Source organism: Elephas maximus, chromosome 6, assembly GCF_024166365.1.
Source record: "Elephas maximus indicus isolate mEleMax1 chromosome 6, mEleMax1 primary haplotype, whole genome shotgun sequence".
NCBI lineage: Eukaryota > Metazoa > Chordata > Mammalia > Proboscidea > Elephantidae > Elephas > Elephas maximus.
This window is the reverse complement of record NC_064824.1, coordinates 138,160,541-138,181,803: the sequence shown is the minus strand read 5'-3', so window position 1 is coordinate 138,181,803 and position 21,263 is coordinate 138,160,541. Positions and strand designations below refer to the sequence as shown.

General features: G+C 46.1%; 1 protein-coding gene across 5 annotated transcripts in view; it reads right to left on the bottom strand.

Annotated features, from left to right (window-relative positions):
- The window catches only part of AGAP1 (ArfGAP with GTPase domain, ankyrin repeat and PH domain 1), a 661,010-nt gene that overhangs the window by 88,824 nt on the left and 550,923 nt on the right, over positions 1–21,263 (bottom strand). For all 5 annotated transcript variants that reach the window (XM_049888501.1, XM_049888502.1, XM_049888498.1 and 2 more), the window contains 2 exons: positions 9,429–9,583; positions 5,795–5,885 (listed from right to left, as the gene is read on the bottom strand). In XM_049888501.1, the coding sequence (XP_049744458.1) occupies positions 5,795–5,885; positions 9,429–9,583 (246 nt within the window). The remainder of the gene's footprint in view (positions 1–5,794; positions 5,886–9,428; positions 9,584–21,263) is intronic.

The following is a 21,263-nucleotide window of genomic DNA, read 5'->3' as shown; positions in this document are numbered from 1 at the left end:
GCAGTGAAGAAGCATTTTTAAGGTCTGGGGGCTTGCTACCTTCTTTCTCCCCTGAATCATCAAACTCCCTCTGCTTGTTCCACTGGTCTCTGAGTATCTGCTCAGGTGGCCTCGTCTAAACAATCTTGTCCCACAGCCTCCCCTGAGCCTGCCTCCCTTTTGGACCCCTCCCCATACCCCCTCCACCGTTTGCATTCGTAGGCCCAACCTCCCTACTTCAGAAAGGACTCTGGCAACCTCCTAATTGCCAAATACCATGTTCCTTTGTCCACCTTTGTCTCACCTCACCTCTCTGGCCCTCAGCCTGACTCAAAACTGGGAACTTTATTACTACAGCAATTTTATACAGCTACAAAAATTCTATACGGCTACACATTACAGCAATTCTAAACTAAACTAAAAACAGTGGAACTGTCTCTTTGAAAGGAATCGTTAGATATTCTATGGAGACACTTGGCAACGTTTCTCCTATCGGATCGTCTACTATTTCTTGCATTTTGGGCTGTTAATGATCTTTGTAAATTTCTTTACGAAAAAACACACTTGTGATAATCTACTATTCTCTTCTAACTGCCTTTCACCATGCATTTTGAAAGTAAAGTTTAAAAACACAAACAACAAAAAAGGTAAACAAAGTACTCCAAGATACTTGAAGGGACCCTGTCCCGAGCCTGAGAGGGATGACTTCTGAGAAGGCTGTCTTCGCAGTAGACACAGACGCCAAATCTGTCCTTTCTCCTCCTTGCCAAGGAGCTCTCCTGAAATGGTTCTCCCCCATCCCCCTTACCTGCAACAGCCCAGGATGACTGACCCATATTTCCACATCTTTACCTACTGTCGCCAAGTGGTTCTGACTCATAGCGACCCTACACACTAGCGTAGAACCACCCCACAGGGTTTCCAAGGAAAGCCTGATGGGTTCAAACTGCCGACCTTCTGGTTAGCAGACGAGCTTTTAACCACTGTGCCACCAGGGCTCCTTCTTCCTCTTTAACCAAAAAAGCCAAACTCTTTGTCATCGAGTCAATTCCAACTCATAGTGACCCAATAGGACAGAGTCTAACTGCCTCACATGGTTTCCAGCACTTGGTAGATTCAAACCGCCTTTTTGGTTAGGAGCCAAGCTCTTAACCACTGCACCATCAGGGTTTTCTCCTTCTCTTCAGTTGACTGTAATTAGCCCATCAGCCTCCCCTTCCTGGCCTCCTTCTCTTGGCCGATTTCAATCTATTTGAAATGGCAGCGCCAGCTCAATCTCCCCAAAGTACAGCTCAGAGCCCATCTCGCCCCTGCTGTGAAAGCCCCAAGGATCTTCCTCTGCTCACAAATGAAAGTCTTTCCTGGGCTCCACTAAAACCCTCACCCCCCCTTGGCTTTAACCAGCTCTCCAGCTTGAGCATCTCTTGCCTTCCTAAATGCGCCCAGAGAAACTGAGATACAAGTCCTGCATTTTCATGTCCTTTATGGAAGCTGCTCCCTCTGCCCAAGACGACTCCTTCAGTCACGGCCATCTGTCCAAATCCTACCCATTTTCCAGTGCCTCGCTTAATGCCGACTCCTCCATGAAGTCTGCTCTAAATCACAATGATGCCAAGTGCTCCCTAACAGCCTTTCTCCATGGCAACTGGTTTCAGGGTCCCTGGGCGCTGGCCTCACCCACTGGTCTCCAGGCTCTGAAGCCTGTTCCCCACCATGCTCATCTTTGTCTCCCCAGGTGTACCCAGCTTGGTGCCAGGACCTGCTCTGTTGCTGGAACTTCATTTCCGTAGCCTAAATATCCTACTCTCTCTCTCTATGTATTTTTTTTTTTTGGTTGCTGTTGTTAGATGCCATCAAGTTGGTTCGGACTCATAGCAACCTTACACACACCAGAACAAAACACTGCCTGGTCCTGCACCATCCTCATAATTTATACATATATATTAAAAAATATATATGTATGTAAAGAACCAGAAAATACCCATTGCCTCTGAGTCCATTCTGTGCCCTAGTGACCCCACAGGACAGAGTAGAACTGCCCCCCAGGGCTTCCAAGGCTGTAAATCTTTATGGAAGCAGGCTGTCACATCGTTCTCCCAAGAAGTGCCTGATGGGTTCGAACCACTGACCTTTCAGTTAGCAGCCAAGCGCTTTAACCACCATGCCACAAATGTTGTTAGGTGCTGTGGAGTCAATTTTCAACTCACAGTGACCCCATGTGACAGAGTAGAACTGCCTCATAGGGTTTCTCAGGCTATAATCTATAGGAGAAGATCGCTGGGTCTTTTTCCGGAGGAGCCACTGGGTGGGTCTGAACCATCAACCTTTTGGTTAGCAGCTGAGTGCTTAATAATTGCGCCACAAGCGTCCTTTGCTTTATATATATAAAAAAGTATTAATGGAAAAAGTTTACCAAATGTGCCCAACACTGTGCTAAGGATACATTTAAAGATTTAAAGGTAAGTCCCCACCCTACAGGACACAAGAAACAAAGCGACTCTCTCAAATGGGAAATAACAGGACACATCACACAACAGAAAGCTTGACGTTAAAGTGGGCAACTTCAAGCAGTGATCTCTGATTGCAACAGTTCAAATTCCTTAGTGTGTCGTGAACTTAATATATTAAAACAACAATAACAACAAAAAACCCCAAAGTTGGTTAAATGGGGAAAAGACAGCCTCTTTAACAAATGGTGCTGGCATAACTGGATATCCATCTGCATAAAAAATGAAAAAAGACCCATACTTCACACCGTGCACAAAAACTAACTCAAAATGAATCAATGACCTAAATATAAAATATAAAATGATGAAGATCATGGAAGGAAAAATAGGGACAATGCTAGGAGCCCTAATACATGGCATAAACAGTATACAAAACATTACTAACAATGCACAAACACCAGAAGAGAAACTAGATAACTGGGAGTTACTAAAAATCAAACACCTATGCTCATCCAAAGACTTCACCCAAAGAGTAAAAAGATTACCTACGACTTTTCCAATCAGCATCTGATCTCTAAAGTCTACATGATACTGCAAAAACTCAACAACAAAAAGACAAATAACCCTACTAAAAAATGGGCAAAAGATATGAACAGACACTTCACTAAAGATGACATTCAGGTAGCTAAAAGATACATGAGGAAATGCTCATGATCATTAGCCATTAGAGAAATGCAAATCAAAACAACAATGAGATTCCATCTCACTCCAACAAGGCTGGCATTAATCCAAAAAACACAAAATAATAAATCTTGAAGAGGTTGTGGAGAGACTGGAACACTTATACAATGCTGGTGGGAATGTAAAATGGTACACTCACTTTGGAAATCGATTTAGCACTTCCTTAAAAAGCTAGAAATAGAACTACCATATGGTGTGGCAATCCCACTCCTTGGAATATATGTTAGAGAAATAAGAGCCTTTACACAAACAGATATATGCACACCCATGTTCATTGCAGCATTGTTCACAATAGCAAAAAGATGGAAACAACCAAGGTGCCCATCAATGGATGACTGGATAAATAAATTATGGTATATTTACACAATGGAATACTACCCATCGATAAAAAACAATGATCAATCTGTGAAACATTTCATAACATGGAGGAACCTGGAAGGCATTATGCTGAGTGAAATTAGTAGCAAAAGGACAAATATTGTATGAGAGCACTATTATAAGAACTCGAGAAATAGTTTAAACAGAGAAGAAAATATTCTTTGGTGGTTACGAGAGTGGGGAGGGAAGTAGGGAGGGGGTATTCACTAATTAGATAGTAGACAAGAACTATTTTAGGTGAAGGGAAAGACAACACACAATACAGAAGTCAGCACAACTGGACTAAACCAAAAGCAAAGAAGTTTCCTGAATAAACCGAATGCTTTGAAGGCCAGAGTAGCAGGGGCAGGGGTTTGGGGACCATGGGTTCAGGGGACATCTAGGTCAATTGGCATAATAAAACCTATTAAGAAAACATACTGTACTCCACTTTGGTGAGTGGCATCTGGGGTCTTAAATGCTAGCAAGTGGCCATCTAAGATGCATCAATTGGTCTCAACCCATCTGGAGCAAAGGAGAATGAATAACACCAAAGACACAAGGTAATTATGAGCTTAAAAGACAGAAAGGGCCACATAAATCAGAGACTACATCAGTCTGAGACCAGAAGAACTAGATGGTGCCCAGCTACACCTGATGACTGACCTGACAGGGAACACAACAGAGAACCCCTGAAGGAGCAGGAGAGTAGTGGGATGCCGACCTCAAATTCTCATAAAAAGACCTGACTTAATAGTCTGTTAGCCAAGGACTGGAACTATTCCCAAAGCCAACTCTTCAGACAGAGATTGGACTGGAGTATAAGACAGAATGATGCTTTTGAATTGTGGTGTTGGCGAAGAATATTGAATATACCTTGGACTGCCAAAAGAATGAACAAATCTGTCTTGGAAGTCCGGCCAGAATGCTCCTTAGAGGCAAGGATGGTGAGACTGCGTCTTACATACTTTGGACATGTCGTCAGGAGGGATCAGTCCCTGGAGAAGGACATCATGCTTGGCAGAGTACCGGGTCAGTGGAAAAAAGGAAGACCCTCAACGAGGTGGATTGACACAGTGGCTGCAACAATGAGCTCAAGCATAACAAGGACTGTAAGGATGGCGCAGGACCGGGCAGTGTTTCTTTCTGTTGTGCATAGGGTTGCTATGAGTTGGAACCGACTCGACGGCACCTAACAACAACAACATAAGATAGAAAATGATACTGGTGAAGAGTGAGCTTCTTGGCTCAAGCAGATATGTGAGACTATGTGGACAGCCCCTGTCTGGAGGGGAGATGAAAGGGCAGAGGGGGTCAGAAGCTGGCTGAATGGACATCGAAATACAGAGTGGAGAGGAGTGTACTGTCTCATTAGGGGGAGAGCAACTAGGAGTATATAGCAAGGTGCATCTAAATTTTTGTATGAGAGACTGACTTGGTTTGTAAACTTTCACCTAAAGCACAATAAAAAACGAAAAAGACACCACTTGATGGCACAGCCCATGACACATGATTTTGAAATAAAACAACCACAATAAGTAAACAGAAATCTCTGGGCAGGAATTAATCAATTCCACTCTATTTTTTATGGAAAAGGCAAATACACAAGTGATCGCTGATTAAGCGAATGGCTGCTTCCCATGTACTGGAAGGATCTAGGCTGGCAGCTGTCTCCGTGGCCCCGGAGGTGGGATCCCAGCTCATCCAGATGCCTGAGACACAACCAAGACTCACAGAGCGCTCAGGAGTACCCGGAAAAGGGCACGCTGCTGTCAGGGAGACTTTATGTGAAGGGCATTGTGTTAAAATAACATCCAAATAAAAATAGTTCAACTCCTTGTTGTTGTTCGCTCCCTTTGAGTTGGCCCTGCACAATGGAACCAAACACTGCCCAGTCCTGCACCATCCCCAGGACTGGCTGTGGATCAGACCACTGTGATCCGTAGGGTTTTTAGTGGCTGAGTTTTGGAAGTTGATTGCCAGGCTTTTCTTTCTAGTCTATCTTAGTCTGGAAGCTCTACTAAAATCTGTTCAGCAGCACAGCAACAGTCAAGCCTCCACTGACAGATGGGCGGTCACTGTGCATGAGGTGTGCTGGCTGGAAACTGAACCCAGGTCTCCCGTACAGAAGGCAAGGACTCAATTCCTTAAGAGCTACGAAATCACGTATTAAACCTTATATGCTGGATACAATAGATTCACTGCAACAAGGGCAGCAGCCCGCCTCCCACGGGCCCAAGCCCAGTCCCCCTTTCCCGACACACACTTACTCTGAGTCTCGCAGTCCACACAGTGTGAATTCCCTCTGATGTTTCGTATCGACTGCAGGGCCATGGCTTCGCTCTGACTGGTCAGTCTCGACTGGGCAAAGAAGAAGACGGACAAATGCAAACTGTAAGAGCTCTGAGAGCTAGCAGCATACTTGTGAGTAATGGCAGGGAAAAATCAAACAGATCACGGACATATATAGGACACGGGTGATGTTCAAACAATGACTACTCGTCTGACGTCTTTAGGAAAAAGGGTAACTGACCAAGAACTCATTATACTCCAGAAGAAAGAGCGCATATTAAAACTGACCAGACGAGACCCACTCTACCAGCAACGAGGCGAGAGCTAAGTTCTGGATCGTTTGTGAGTGAACACGAGACCCACTGCCACTTGGTGAATGTAACTGGTTGATGTGCTTTTCCTGCCTTGATTCTGCTTGGTATGAAGATTAAAGAATGAGAAAGAAATAATCTGCTTATAAGCCAAGGGTCAGGGCTTAATCAGCGCTGGGGGATATATCTCCCAACTCCTCGTCAGGAAACCACGTCTGTGCCACACATCATCCCTCACTGATTGGCTTTTCATTTTAAGATCAGCTCAGTTGCTACAGCAACAAACTGCTACAATTGTTTGTAACTAACCCTCGTGGTGGCAGGGAGGGGCGTGGAGGTGGAGCTGGGTGCTCAGCTTCTCAACCTCACCCTGTATTATCTTCTCTAAAATTGATAAACAAACCCCAGCACATGCTTACTGCAGGAAATTTAGAAAATACAGAGAGCGAAAAGAGGAACACAAAAATTTATAAACTAGGGTATGACCACCCACGGTTCGACATTGGTAACATCTTAATATCGTCTTCTAGCTTCTTTTTTCTAAGCACATCTGTGTACTTTTAAAAAGACAGCATAGTAGATACTGCTTTGAAATCACCTTTAAGCCTAACAGTATATCACTGTCCTCAAGGCTGCTGTGTCTTTCCCCACACCATCATTTTACACGGCTGCATAGTATTCCACCAGCAACAACTTACTTATCAGCTCCGCTGTGGAAGGACACGTAAGGTCCTTCCCATTATCCTCTGTTACGAATGGTGCTGTAAAGAACACGCGTATCTCTAAATCTCTGGGTGAGTCGGTGATTATTTACTAAGGATAAATTCCTGCCAGATAAAGGAACTTGTCCCCTGTATGAACTTAATACATTGGTTAAAGCCAAAGCTATCTAATCAGTTTCAGAGAACACTGACCATAAGCTTGAATTTTGGTGTTTAAGACTTTGTGAATTGAACCCCCAAACCACACCCACTGCTGTTGAGTCCATTCTGACTCACAGCGACCCTACAGGACAGAGCGGGACTGCCTCCTAGTGCTTCCAAAGCTGTAATCTTTATGGAAACAGACTGCCACATCTTTCTCCTGCACAGTGGCTGGTGGGTTCGAACCACTGACCCTTTGGTTGGCAGCCGAGCTCTTTAATCACGGCACCACCAGGGTGCCTTTAAATTGAACCACTGTGTGTCCAATTGTTTCACGTGAAACAGTTTATTGTTTATAAGAGTGATAAATTATAATTTAGTAATTACCATTGCTGAATTAGCATAATGAATTATTGGATTTCTTTATTCCCTTTGGTTCGATACTTAAGTATTCAAAGTATGTTTAAGACTTTATGTTGAGTTTTCTATATTTTTACAATAAAAAAAGGAATTGATATTGGCATCTGGAGGGTGCGTGAGTACACACATGTGGGGATGTGTCTGTCATTTCTCTGTCCGTCTCTATATGAGTATTTGTACCTGTATAATATCCCAGGTAGATAGGTATCTATGTCTACTGTCAAATCTGGAGCATGTACCAAAAAAAAAAAAAAAAAAAAAACAAACGAACAAAAAAACACACCAAACCCATTGCTGTTGAGTCACTTCCGACTCATAGCGACCCTACAGGACAGAGTAGAACTGCCTCAGACGGTTTCCAAGGCCGAGCTTTTGGTTAGCAGTTGAGCTCTCAGCCCCTGTATGTGCAGGCAGCTCCAGGCCCTCAGAGCTCGCTCTCCACTGAGTCGGTATTTTTTTCCTCCAGCTATTCCTGGCTGACATTACTTCTGAGCTTGTCATTCTTACTCCTCATCAGCAAGCATCTGGGGTGCAGGTATGAGTTGTCCTCTTTCAGCTGTACAAGGAGCCCCTTCCCAGGGAAGGTGCCCCCCTGAGAGTGTGCACGCTGGGGCGAGAACAGGAACAGGGAGTTAGGCTGGCGTTTGCACTGGCCCAGGGGATGCAGAATAGAGGGCTGGGAGGAGTCTGGCGTGGGTGTGGTGTGGAAAAGGCAGCGCTGCTCCTGAGTTGCCTGAATCTGGTTTACATGCCACGGATGCAGAGGCTACCTGGACAGTCTGTGACTTTCCATCACGTTTGGACATGCATTTGCCTGGTAAGTTAAAACACATGTCCTCCCCATTCCTGGTCTGAAGCTAAATCCCAATGCTCGCTGGGTGATATATGCCATTTCTCCCCAAGGACGAGGAGACGTGAAAGCACCCAGTACTCATTTCAGGGACCACGAGGGTGGCTGCATGAGGGTGTGACTCAGTAGAGCCAAGGCACTCAAAAATAAAAGGCAATGGTTCTCCCCACCTTGGGTGTAAAACATCTTTGAAAAAGAGAAGCAAATTACATTATAATAACAATGACCGTGGTCTGGTTTACCCTGGTTAAAGAGGGTAATAAAACAGGACACTCTCTCTTTCTCAAAGACAGACTCCCTTCTTAATGACAAAGCTGAACATAAATTGCTGCCAGAAGTTTCTTTAAATGGTTACAGATGAAATCGCAGCTCCATGGACAACGTCCTTTCTTTTACTTTCTGGGTGGTAATAGTTCGAAAAACTCAAAATGCTCTCCAAGAATCAAAAACATCCCAGAAAAGGGACTGGGGCTTAAAAACACCTAAAGCAACAGAAATAATGTCACGGAAGCAATCCTTGCTTCTTCACGTGGGGAGATGACTTTTATAAGGGTTATCACTGGGCAGCAGTCTAGAAAATGCAGGTTAAAGGCTTTTTTTTTCCCCCCTGGCTAAAACACAACAGCAGCGGTAAAACAATAAAAGAACTACCCGAGTATTAACTAGAAAGAATATCATATTTTATCAGCAGAGTTTAGAAAATGGAAATTACGATCTTCCCCAAACTCCTCCCACACGCACACATACGCATCTATTATGAGAACATAACAGAGCAAGTTCGGAGTCTGGTTCTTTTTCTGAGTCTCCTCTACGTAAAATACAAATAAATGTGGAAACAGAAGCCACAAGAACCCAAAGGATTTCCTTATCTACGGCAAGAGGTCATGTTTTCATCCGGGATTATCTGAGAGAGTAATAAATTAAAACAGAACGTTCCGCCACATGAGCACTGTGGAGCCAGGGCGCTCGCACACGACCCACGGACAGACACAGAGCGTGTTTCATCTTTTCAATTATTTAGCCTTCCGCTCGGAAAGAATAACCAGGCCCTGGCAATGGCGTCCGACGTCTGATTCTTTCCCCCTCCCCTGGGCATACTCTGGGTCTTCAGTTCCCTTTAACGATCAGCGGCTCTTCATATCAGGGGGCGGCCTGCTGTGGGGCTTACCTTATTTTTGCTGCTCTCACATGACTGGAGGCTGGCCAGGATCTGACTCTCGATGGCTTGGACCCACGCATCCCTCTCTTCATACGTGGTGGCTTCAAAGTGCCACGTCTGGCCCGTGAGGGACACAATGATAAACTCAAAGTTTTCTTCTTGTTCTGAAACACAGAGTGGTGGGGATGAAGAGTTGAGCTTTAATGAAACACCAGCCCCTCTGCCAGTCCTCTGCCATAAAAGTGCCTTTGGGTTCCGTCGCGTCCGCCTGGGGCTGGCGGCACACGCAGGACAGACAACTGCAGGAAGGCAGACGGAATCCACAAGCTCTGCACGCTCGAGAGGCGGCCCCTGGATTTCAGCGAGTGTTTGGGGATCAGGGACAGGGAAAGCAGCCTGGGGTGCCAGGGCTCAGCGCTGGGCACGGGTGAAGCATCTCAGGGAAATAACCTACTGTTGACCATCAGGATCTGGGGAACGGAAACGAAATCAATCATGCTAATCGTGGGGTGTAGTTTTCATTTCTTTACAAGGGTCTCGGGTAGACGTACAGACACATCACGGGAGGGTCTGTAGATGTCTTTTTAGGGCACAGGACCCTTTAGATTGGGAAAGTGCACTAATGTCCATCACATCCATGCTGGAAGTAAGCAGCCTGGATGAGTCTGGTACAGAAAGGCCTCAGCTGAGACTTGCAGGCCCCGGACTTGGAGGACTCTGTAGGGGCAGCTGTCTAAGCGTTCGTGTGGCTATGTCTGAGATTGTGGACACCTTCCTCAATCTCTCTGAGGCTCATTTTCCTTATCCATAAAATGGGACCGGAAACCCTGGTGGCATACTGATTAAGAGCTATGCCTGCTAACCAAACGGCCGGCAGTTCGAATCCACCAGGCACTCCTTGGAAACTCTACCGGGCAGTTCTACTCTGTCTCATAGGGTCACTATGAGTTGGAATCAACTCGACGGCAACGGGTTTGGGTTTTGGTTTAAAATGTGACTGCTGCTTAAATAACATGTCCTCAAAGATGTCACTTTGAGGACTAGGGTGTGCTTGACCCAAGTCATGGTGTTTTCAATCGCCTCATATGTATGTGAAAGCTGGACAATGAATAAGGAAGGTTGAAGATGAATTGATGCTTTTGAATTATGCTGTTGGTGAAGCATACTGAATATACTATGGAATATACTTGTCTTGAACAAGCACCCCAGTAAGTGGGTATATCCAGTTACAAAACGTTTAACAGAGGATTTCTCCTGCTAGAGCGCCCAGCTTCAGGGTTCCCTGGTAACACTTGCCATGAGAGTCTGTGGCTTCCATCAGCTTTGCCACGGCCTGTGATTCCCCCTAAAGATTAGTAACAATGACAGGGGCTGTGGCTGACACCAAAGGGCCAGGTTTCGGATGGAGGTCAGCCCCATGCCCTGGGTGCTGGCTGGTTAGCCCCGTACCCTACACATGGGCTCTGCATTGAAGCCAGCCCCCTTGGAAGGACAGATGGGGGCACACTGCACTCCTCCTGACCCTCCCTCAGGAATGCTCAGGGAAGGGGCTGAGTGGGGACAGAGAGGCAAGGGCAGCTGGCTCCGAGCTGGGTTCCATGAAATAAAGGCACCTTCAGGGAGGAGGGAGCCCTTGAGTGGTGCAAACAGTTACGTACTTGGCTACTCATACACAGAAAGCTGGAGGTTCAAGTCACCCAGAGGTGCCTCGGAAGAAAGGCCTTGTGATCTACTTCTGAGAAATCAGCCACTGAAAACCCTATGGAGCGCAGTTGTACCCTGACGCACGTGGGGTTCGCCGTCAGTGACTTCATGGCAACTGGCTTGGTTTTTCTCGGAGGAAGCTGTCAGCTCACTTCTAGGGCACTCAAGGGTCCCTCGCTGTCCAGAGGGCTCTGGCTCCTGAATCTGGGTGTTCTCACTCTCTTTGGTGTCTGAACTCCGGAGAGCTAGTGATCAGAGTTCAGAAAGTGAGGGATTATGTAAAGTTTCACCCCAGTCTAGGTGCCTTCGGGTTTGGAGAAGCAGCAGCTCCGTGTTTATGCAGAAACACGACGCTCCACCTGCTGCAGAGAAGAGGGGGCTGGGCTGGGGGAATTGAGGGGGGCTCCAGACCTCAGCTCCCCCAGTGGTGCCCTCGGACCCTTGGAGACTTGTACAGATTTTCATTTAAAAAAATTGGCTGTGACTTTCAAACAGGTTTCCCCAGGGCTGACCTGCAATTATGCCTTGCAATTACTGGTTGCGGCCCTGCATCTGTGGGTTTAAAAAAAAAAGTCCAGCTTCTTGATCCATGGGCTTTTATGTTCTCACGCTGTGAATTACAACCTGTCCAATCCTGACTGCTGCAAGGGAGTACCTCAACACTGTCCCAGGGAGCTGACACGTGAGGCCATGAGGAAGGCTCGAGCGAACATGACAGCTGCTCCTTAGGAGTTCTAGGGAATGGGCTCACAATTTTGTTAGTCTGGGATGTTTGAATGCACATATCCAAGCTCCCCTGATCACGATCTACTGGATCTTCGAGTGAGAAAACTTACAACCCTTAGTCCCCCAGTGAAGTTTCTGGACAAGTCGCCTGTCACACAGTGTTTCTGCTCAGTTGTCTAGCCAGAATCTGAGCTACATTTACTAGAAAGAAAGAGAAAAAGGGGCTCAGCTTGCTTCCGTGTGTACTGGGCTTGGTTGCTGTGTTTCTCAGGGGATCCCCTCCCCTATGATGGTTGATGTTATATGTCAACCTGACTAGGCCATGATTCTTAGAATTATATAATTACCCTCTATTTCGTGATCGGATGTAATTACCTTCCATTTTGTCATCTCCTACAAGTAACATGGGTCCCTGGTGGCTCAGTGGTTAACAGCTATGGCTGCTAACCAAAAGGTTGCAAGTTTGAATCCACCAGCTGCTCCTCGGAAACCCTATAGGCAGTTCTACTCTGTCCTACAGGGTCACCAGAGTCAGACTTGACTCGACAGCAATGGGATGTGATAATAATGATAAGTAACATAATTTAATATCTCCATGATGTGATGTGATGTGGTCAGCCAATCAGTTGTAAGGGGAGTTTCCTCGGGGGTGTGGCCTACATTTGGCAAAGCTTGCTTGCCTGCTCTGGATCCTGCATCTGGCTTCTCATCATCTGACTTCCAGTTCTTGGGGCTTGAGCCAGCAGCCTGCCTTACTGCCCACTGATCTTGGAATTCATCAGCTTCCACAGCCTATGAGCCAGCAGGCTGCTCCCTGATCTGCTGATCTTGAGTTTGTCAGCCCCTGCAACTATGTGAGTCAAGAAGAGCCTCCAGCCTGACGTCTGACCCACGAACTTAGGACTTGCCAGCCTCTAAAACCGGGTGAGTCATTTCTCGAGATAAATCTCTCTCTTTCTGTATGTGTATATATAGGCTTCACTGGTTTTGCTTTTCTAGAGAACTCAGCCTAAGACATCCTTCCATGAGCTAGGTACTAACACGGGGTGGAAGAAATTCCATCAGGAGACATAGCTTGTGCTCTCTTCATGTCCCTACGTGACAGGGACAATGCACACACATACACACGGATGATTAAATATAACGCACGCATGTACACGCTGGTGATTTAATACAACGCGCGCACGTACACGCTCATGATTAAACATGATAACGAAGGTCTCAAACGCCATGGGCAGAGCAGCAATTTCTCTCTCATTCTAGCGCAGGAGTTGTGCATTGTAACGCTCTTAATATCTCATGGCAAGATATTTTACATTAAATACTTTTACGTTAAATGGCTAAAGTTCAGTTTGTCCTTGCCCCATCAGCTATGTAAACAAAATTTATCTGTGCATGCAAAATCCACTTAAGAGAACAAATTATTTAAGTGTTCACGGGAATGTAAGAATTCATTTCCTGCAAACGTCCTCCTTACAGTACCTATTCTGTGGCTCCTCGCTCACTTTAAAAATCAATCTTACTACCAACTGGGTGGAAGCTTCCTTTTCTACCATCCTATTACCCTAGTATTCCTTTCCTAGGATCTTCTGGTGGCACAATGGTTAAGTGCTCAGCTACTAATCAAAAGGTTGGCAGTTCAAACCCACCCAGCAGCTCTGCGGGACAAAGACCTGGTGATCTGCTCCCGTAAAGATTACAGCCTAGAAAATCCTATGAAGCAGTTCTACTCTGTCACATGGGGTCACTACGAGTGGAAACGGAATTTATAGCACATAACAACAATGTCACTAAATTTTTCTCTCTCTACTTTCAGTTCATAGTATTTCTTTTCCCTCCATCCTTTCTGCTGCCTTTACCACCTCCTAGGAGACCTGGACCCTGCAATGCTATCCTCGTCGATCCCAAACACAGGTGACAGCCTTCTACAGACTTGGTGACCTCTGCTCAGGCCACTTGCCCCACACAGACACCTCCCTGGACCTCACTCCATCCTCTGAGATGACCTCTTCTCTCTGCGCCTTCACTGCCCACGTTCTCAAAGTCGTGACAGACAACTATACATTCATCCTTTTGTTGGTGGTGTTTGTTGCCAAGTTGGTTCTGACTGTCAGCAACCCTGTGTGGCAGAGTAGAACTGCCCCACAGGGTTTCCTAGGCTGTAATTGTTGCGAAAGCAGGCTGCCAGGTCTTTCTCCCACATAGTGGCTGGTGGGTTCGAACCACTGACCTTCTGGTTAGCAGCCCAGTGTCTAACCAGTATGCCACAAAGGAGAGTTCCTTATCCACCCCTTAACCACTCTCTTTCGTAAAAAAAGTTTCCCCCGTGTCTAGCCTATTGAAGCCTCCATTTACAGGATTACAATGACCTCCCACCAGCCAGGTCCCATAGGTTTTGCTTAGTCTTCTTTCTCACTGACCTCTTTATCTGGGGACTCTTAGACTGTGGTGTGAAACCACCATCCCGAACGTTCTGGCCCTTCGCCTTCTGCCATTTTGTCATAATTTGAGCTCAAGTAAGAAGACAACAATTAACATTAACCAGAGTAATTTGAGATCATATAAAACTACAAATCTGTAATATTATTTAGAAAGGAAAAATATAAAGTGTACAAAAGGGTCACGGCTATGTTTGTTCTGAAAAAATGAATTCTAATTAGTAGGGGAGTAAGTAAGAGAGTAATGGCTTATCCGGAGCCCCGGTGGCACAGTGGTTAAGAGCTTGGCTGCTAACCAAAAAGTCGGCAGTTTTAATCCCCCAGCTGCTCCGTGGAAACCCTATGGGTCAGTTCTACTCTGTCCTATAGGGTCACTATGTATTGGAATTGACTCTACGGCAACAAGTTTGGGTTTTGGGGTTTAATGGCATATTTAAAGTCTTTGCTTCTTTTGTTCAGTCAGATACTACCATTTTCGGCAATATGGCAGACTAGATATGTGGAAGGGCCTCCCTACCAAACAGCTGGATCCTGCATAAAGCATATTTTCTATGGCATTGATGGAATCACAATATGGCATAGTCGCCAAGTCTTCCCCAACTGTCCCCCCCGTCCCCAAATAGATCAAATCCATGAGCTGGAACCAGAACGGTGTGAGATGGTGGACTAACACCTGTGCAGGTGAGACTGCCCTGGGGGCAGAGGCCTTTAATGGGACCACAAGGGTCGTGATAACGTGTGTATATGTTACACGCCATCAAGTCGAATCCAACTCAAAGTGACCTTATAGACAGAGCAGAACTGGCCCATAGGGCTTCCAAGGCTGTAACCTTTATGGAAGCAGACTACCGCATCTTTCTCCCAAAGAGAGGCTGGTGGGTTCGAACCACTGACCTTTTGGTTAGCAGCCAAGCGCTTAACCACTGCGCCTCCTGGGTTCCTTCACGATAAGGTAGGAGAGGTAAACCTACAAGTCCTGTATCCAGTATTTTGGAAGGAAAGGACTAAAATCTCCCCACGTCAGCAAAGTTGCCTTGGCTCCTAGAACTTCTCTGAACAGAACCACCCCACAAAGAAGATCAACTATGCATGAACACAAAACCAGAGACCACCACACACTCATGGACATGAGACAATGGATGTATATCCACAAATATTATAGGTACAGAATTAAAAATAACTATGTATGAAAGGTTTAAAGAAATAAATGATGGGATCCCCTGAATTTCCAAGCAACAGGAGACCATCAAATGCAACCAGGCAGATTGGAAAAAAGAAGGTAGGCCTTTTGGAAATATAAACTGTAATTGTTTAAAAAATCAAACTCAAACAAAAACTTGAGGGGGTGCATTAAAGAGCTGAGGACAGAACTGGAGAGCTGGGAGACAGATCTGGAGAAAATGGGCTGGAACACAGAACAGAATGACAAGGAGGATGGGCACTGCAAAATACAAATGACAAGGTGTAGAGGAAAGAGTAAGATGGTATACCATATACCTAACTGCCAGTGAGAATTATACAGGACTGTAGAAAGACATGGAACTACAGATAGCACCACATTTACCAAGAAGAAACACAACAAAGAAAACCACCAAAACTGTTTATGACATTGGATAAAACCAAAGACAAAGGGAGGGTCTTAAGAATGTCTAGCAAGAAAAGACGGGCTGCTCTTGAGAGAATCTAAATAACATGACAGACATCTCAAAACCAACAACTGAAGCCACAAAATGGAGAAATACCTTCAGAGTCCTGAGAGAAAATGATGTCAGCAAATTTACATAACAGTAAAGGGCAGGTACAAATTACCCATAAGGTGAACTTACACTGGGACTACCTGTAGAAGCTGAAAAGAGACAAAGACCTTCCCCAGAGCCAACTGAGAGACAAAGCCTTTCCCTAAAGCTGGTGGTCTGAATTTGGACTTCCAGCCTCCTAAACTGTGAGAAAATAAATTTGTTCATTAAAGCCACCCACTTGTGGTATTTCTGTTACAGCAGTCCTAGGAGACTAAGGGAGCTGTCATGGATTGAATCGTGCCCCCCCAGAATGTGTGTATTAACTTGGCTAGTCCATGATTCCCAGTATTCTGTGGTTGTCCTCCAGTCTGTGACTGTAATTTTATGTTAAAGAGGATTAGGGGGGATTGTAACACCCTTACCAGGTCACATCCCTGAGCCAATGTAAAGGGAGTTTCTCTGGGGTGTGGCCTGCACCACCTTTTATCTCTCAAGAGATAAAAGGATAGGGAAGCAAGAAAGCAGTGCCAGGAGCAGAGTGTGGCCTTTGGACCTGAGGTTCTTTCGCTCAGATGCTCCCAGACCAAGGGAAGACTGATGACAAGGACCTTCCTCAAGAACCGACAGAGAAAGCCTTCCCCTGGAGCCGATGCCCTGAATTTGGACTTCTAGCCTACTGGACTGTGACAGAATACACTTCTCTTTGTTAAAACCATCCACTTGCGGTGTTTCTGTTATAGCAGCACTAGATGACTAAGACAGGAGCTCTGGTGGAGCAGTGGTCAAGAGCTCAGGCCGCTAACCAAAAGGTTGGCGGTTCGAATTCACCAGCCGTTCCTCGGAAACCCTGTGGGACAGTTCTACTCTGTTCTGTACGGTCGCTATGAGTTGGAATTGACTGGACGGCACACAACAACAACAACAACAACAACGACAGTCGATGAGCTGAGGTGATGGATTAACCCAAAGTTCTGAGAGAGCTGTCCGAGCAGGCTTCATGGCTGGGCTCCTTGAAGATACAGCTCTGGCTGACTCTGGTCACTGGAACGAACCACGAAAAAGGCTCATGAGGGGAAAGGGTAAATGGTCGCGAGGCATTCTATGATGCAAAGCCAGTAGACACTAGGCTACACGGGCAGGAACAGGGTTGCAAAGTTCAGCTCAGCCAACAGCCTTGAGTGACCCTAGAAAGCACAATCGAGTTTCATGTTCCAAAGAAGAACACTTGGACCCCGTTCCTCTGGGACAGTCCTTCTTGTTGGACAAGGTATGAGTGTGAGATGGACAACCATGATAGAAGTGATGCAGTGAATGACAACATGCATCCAAATCCATAGTGCCAGCACTTCTGTGACAGGTTAAAGCACGCAGCATCGTGGTCATTAGGGTCTGTGTGTTGTGCACTGTGCATCTTTAAGGTGTCTGAAGCTTAGAGGACCCCCAGTCATGGTCTGAGTAGTACCTCCCGATTCAGTGATGCGCAGATGAACAGTTCTTTGGGAAATTTTGCTTTAGAGGAATGACTCTGTCTAGCCTCACCTGGCCCTGGAGAGGCCAGAGAGGATACCACCACCCCATCCCACCCCCGGACTCTGCTTTTGTATATAACAAGACCTAGCAACAGCTCCCAAATAAAGGGGCCATGTTGCTGTGAATACTGGATTCTTCCAGGCGACCACACCAATGGGGCTCCAGGGCAAGCCAGAACCATGAATGCAAACAGCAAGGACTCATGTTCAACATGGAAAGAAAGGTAGGAAGAGGGAGATGGGACACCACACAATCTCAGTGCAGAGTGGCCCCCCCCCCAGGGTACTGCTCTGGGCCTTCGCTGGGATTCCAGCCCCTGCTGCAGACACCTTTGACCAGGAGCTGCGCACTCTTCCCTTCGTGAGTGAGGGATTTCAATCAGTGCGTGAGGACTAGCTGAGATCACCCGTACCACCATCAACGGACGGATTCAGCTTATGTGAGGGCACCCTGTGTTTTCCTCGAGGTGGTCTTTAGGTGGCATTGGTTTTTTCCTGGGCAAGGAAGGTCGGGTAATATGGGAATACCTCCTGATATAGCAACATCATGATAAATGGAAAAAAGATTGACGTTGTCAAGGATTTCATCTTATGTGGATCCACAATCAACGTCTATGAAAACAGCAGTCAAGAAATCAGATGATGTATTGCTTTGGGTAAATCTGCTGCAAAAGACCTCTTTAAGGTGTTAAAAAGCAAAGATGTCACCTTGAGGACTAAGGTGCGCCTGACCCAAGCCATGGTATTTTCAATCAGCTCATATGTATATGAAAGCTGGACAATGAATAAGGAAGACGGAAGAAGAACTGTCGTCTTTGAATTATGGTGTTGGTGAAGAATGTTGAATATGCCATGGACTGCCAGAAGAAGGAACAAGTCTGTCTTGGGAGAAGTACAGCCAGAATGTTCTTTACAAGTGAGGATGGTGAGATTGTCTCACATACTTTGGATGTGTTATCGGGAGGCACCAGCCCTTGGAGAAGGATATCATGCTCGGTAAAGTAGAGGGTCAGTGAAAAAGAAGACCCTCAAGGAGATGGATGGACACAGTGGCTGTAATAACAGGCTCGAACATAGCAACAGTTGGGAGGATGGCGCAGGACTGGGCAGTGTTTCCTTCTGCTGAACAAAGGGTTGCTATGAGTTGGAACCAGCTCAAGGGCACCTAATAACAACGACAGATAGAGCCAGAATTTCCAAACTGAATGATATCACCATATGACTTTTCTTTGTCTCCCAAGATTTAAAAAAAAAAAAAAAAGAATAAAAGTATGGAGCAGTTACATATTTAATCATGTCACATACGGCATCCATGAAGGAATAACTTCTTTGTAATGAATAAACTGCATTAAATAATAATGAAAACAATACTACTGGATTCTAACTCTGGGCCAGGGCAGTGCCAGGAAGTTACAACCATTATCCCACTTATTTTTTATCTTAAAATGGTCAGTCATGCTTGATATTAACGCATAACTGGTAGTTTTACATCCATGATTGTGAAAACTAAGTTAACAGCACCTAACGGGTTTTTTTTAACGTTAATGATGGAGCGTTGGTGGTGCAGTGGTTAAGAACTTGGCCGCTAACCAAAAGTCTGGCACTTGGAATCCACCAGCTGCTCCTTGGAAACTCCACGGGGCAGTTCTGCTCTGTCCTATAGGGTTGCTTTGAGTCGGAACTGAATTGATGGCAACAGGTTTTGTTTTGTTTTTTTTTGTTTAACACTGAGGATGCTTCATGTTTGGGAGACTATTCAATAATGTAAGGAAATTCTAACATGATACCGCTAGGTTTTAAAAAATAAAAACACAAAGCCTTATGTTCTATGATTACCTAGCTGATCTAGCCGCTCTGGCCTTCTCCCGAAGGGTCATCATCTACGTGAAGGGGCCTTCCCCATGTTCGATCTGAGTTGGAGTCACAGAGCCCCTTCCTCTCCTCTCTGGGATGTGCTGGGGTACAGCCCACAGCAGCAGGTGGGAGGAAACCTCTGGGAACCAGGCCCGGTCCATGGAGAGGTGAGAACACTGCAGGGTAGTAGAGGGAAGCAAGGACGAATGTGCTCAGAGCCCAGTTCTTTCTTGGCCCTGCAGCCAGCTCCCTACAGTTGGTTACACAAGCCAATTTCGCCCCACCTTTTTTTTTTTTTTGACGTAAATCCGTTTAAATTAGTGTACTGAGCTGAATAGTGTCCCCCCAAAATTCATGCCCACACGAAACTTAAGAAGTGTCTCTATTTGGAAACTGGGCCCTTTCAGAGGTAATTACAGACGAGGGCACTGGAGTGGGGCGGGTCCTGAGCCATGACTGGTGGTGTCCTGATAAGAGAAGAGACACGGAGACACTCAGGGAAGACGGAGACGGAGGCTGACATCGGAGTGATGCAGCCACATGCCAAGGAGCGCCTGGAGCCACCCGGAGCTGCAAGGAAGGATTCCTGTAGAGTCTTTGGAGAGAACACGCCCCTGCTGACACCTTGATTTTGGACTTCTGGCCTCCGGAACCCAGAGGATAAATTTCGGTTGTTTTAAACGACCCGGTTTGTAGTGCTTTGTTAGGCCACCCTAGGAAACCACCAAGAAGACCCAGTGGAGGGTCCTTCAATGGCTGAGTTTTTGGAAGCAGATAGCCAGGCCTTTCTTCCTAGGCACCTGAGTGGGCTCAGACCTTCAACCTTTTGGTTAGTAGACAAGTGCATTAGGCATTTCCACCACCCAAACCGTACCCATCACCGTTGAATCGATTCGGACTCATAGTGACCCCGTAGGACAGAGTGGAACTGCCCCATAGGGTTTTCATTACGGAAGCAGACTGCCACATCTTTCTCCCACGGAGTGGCCGGTGGCTTCGAACCACTGACCTTCTGGTTAGCAGCCGAGTGTTTTAACCACTGTGCTACCAGGGCTCCTGCACAATCCAGGGACTGCAAATGCTCGCTGAGCCCTTATAAACTCAGGAGAGGCAGAACTGACTTGAGGGCAACTGGTTTTAACGTGTATCCCGAGGTCACGTAAGTTCTTCATCGGTCAGATGTGGAACCTGAGGTCCAGAGAGAGGAGGGGCTTCGCCTGGGGCTCCCCTGCAATGCAGGGCCCTACGATGCCTGGACGAGTGGGTTTCTGCCATCTCCACATCCAGTCCTGACGATAACACTGGAGAAAAGACCTATTTTATGTGTGTGTGTGGTACACTGCCCAGGCCTCCTTACTGCAACACCTAGTCAATCTCCAGACTCCATCTTTTTTTACACCTGTGTATAGTCAAAGTGACTGTTTCTGCTCATTAAGCAAATAGTTCCCAGGCTCTTGGACCCAAATATTTTCTCTTCTTCTGTATGGTCAGAAAAATGAACACTTTCCCCCCTACCATTCGAAGACGAATTTCGACCAGATGACACAACCTTCTTCAAACTGTCAATGGCCAGAAGGATTCCATCACATTACGAAGCGACACGTTAGTGGTCCGTGTTGAGATAAAGTAACTATCAGGTGAGGCCGAGCCGTCAGAAAGACAGGCTGAGTACCGCCCCTCACCATCACCCTCGTTTAAAACGTGAAGAGCAAGTGTTTGAACAGGACCAACATACAGTCGCTACGTTTCATTCAAAGTGGCTTCATTTCACTAATGTTCTTACTGTTAGGTAACGTTGAGTTGGTTCTGACTCATAGTGACCCCATGTACCACAGAATGAAACCTGCCCAGTCC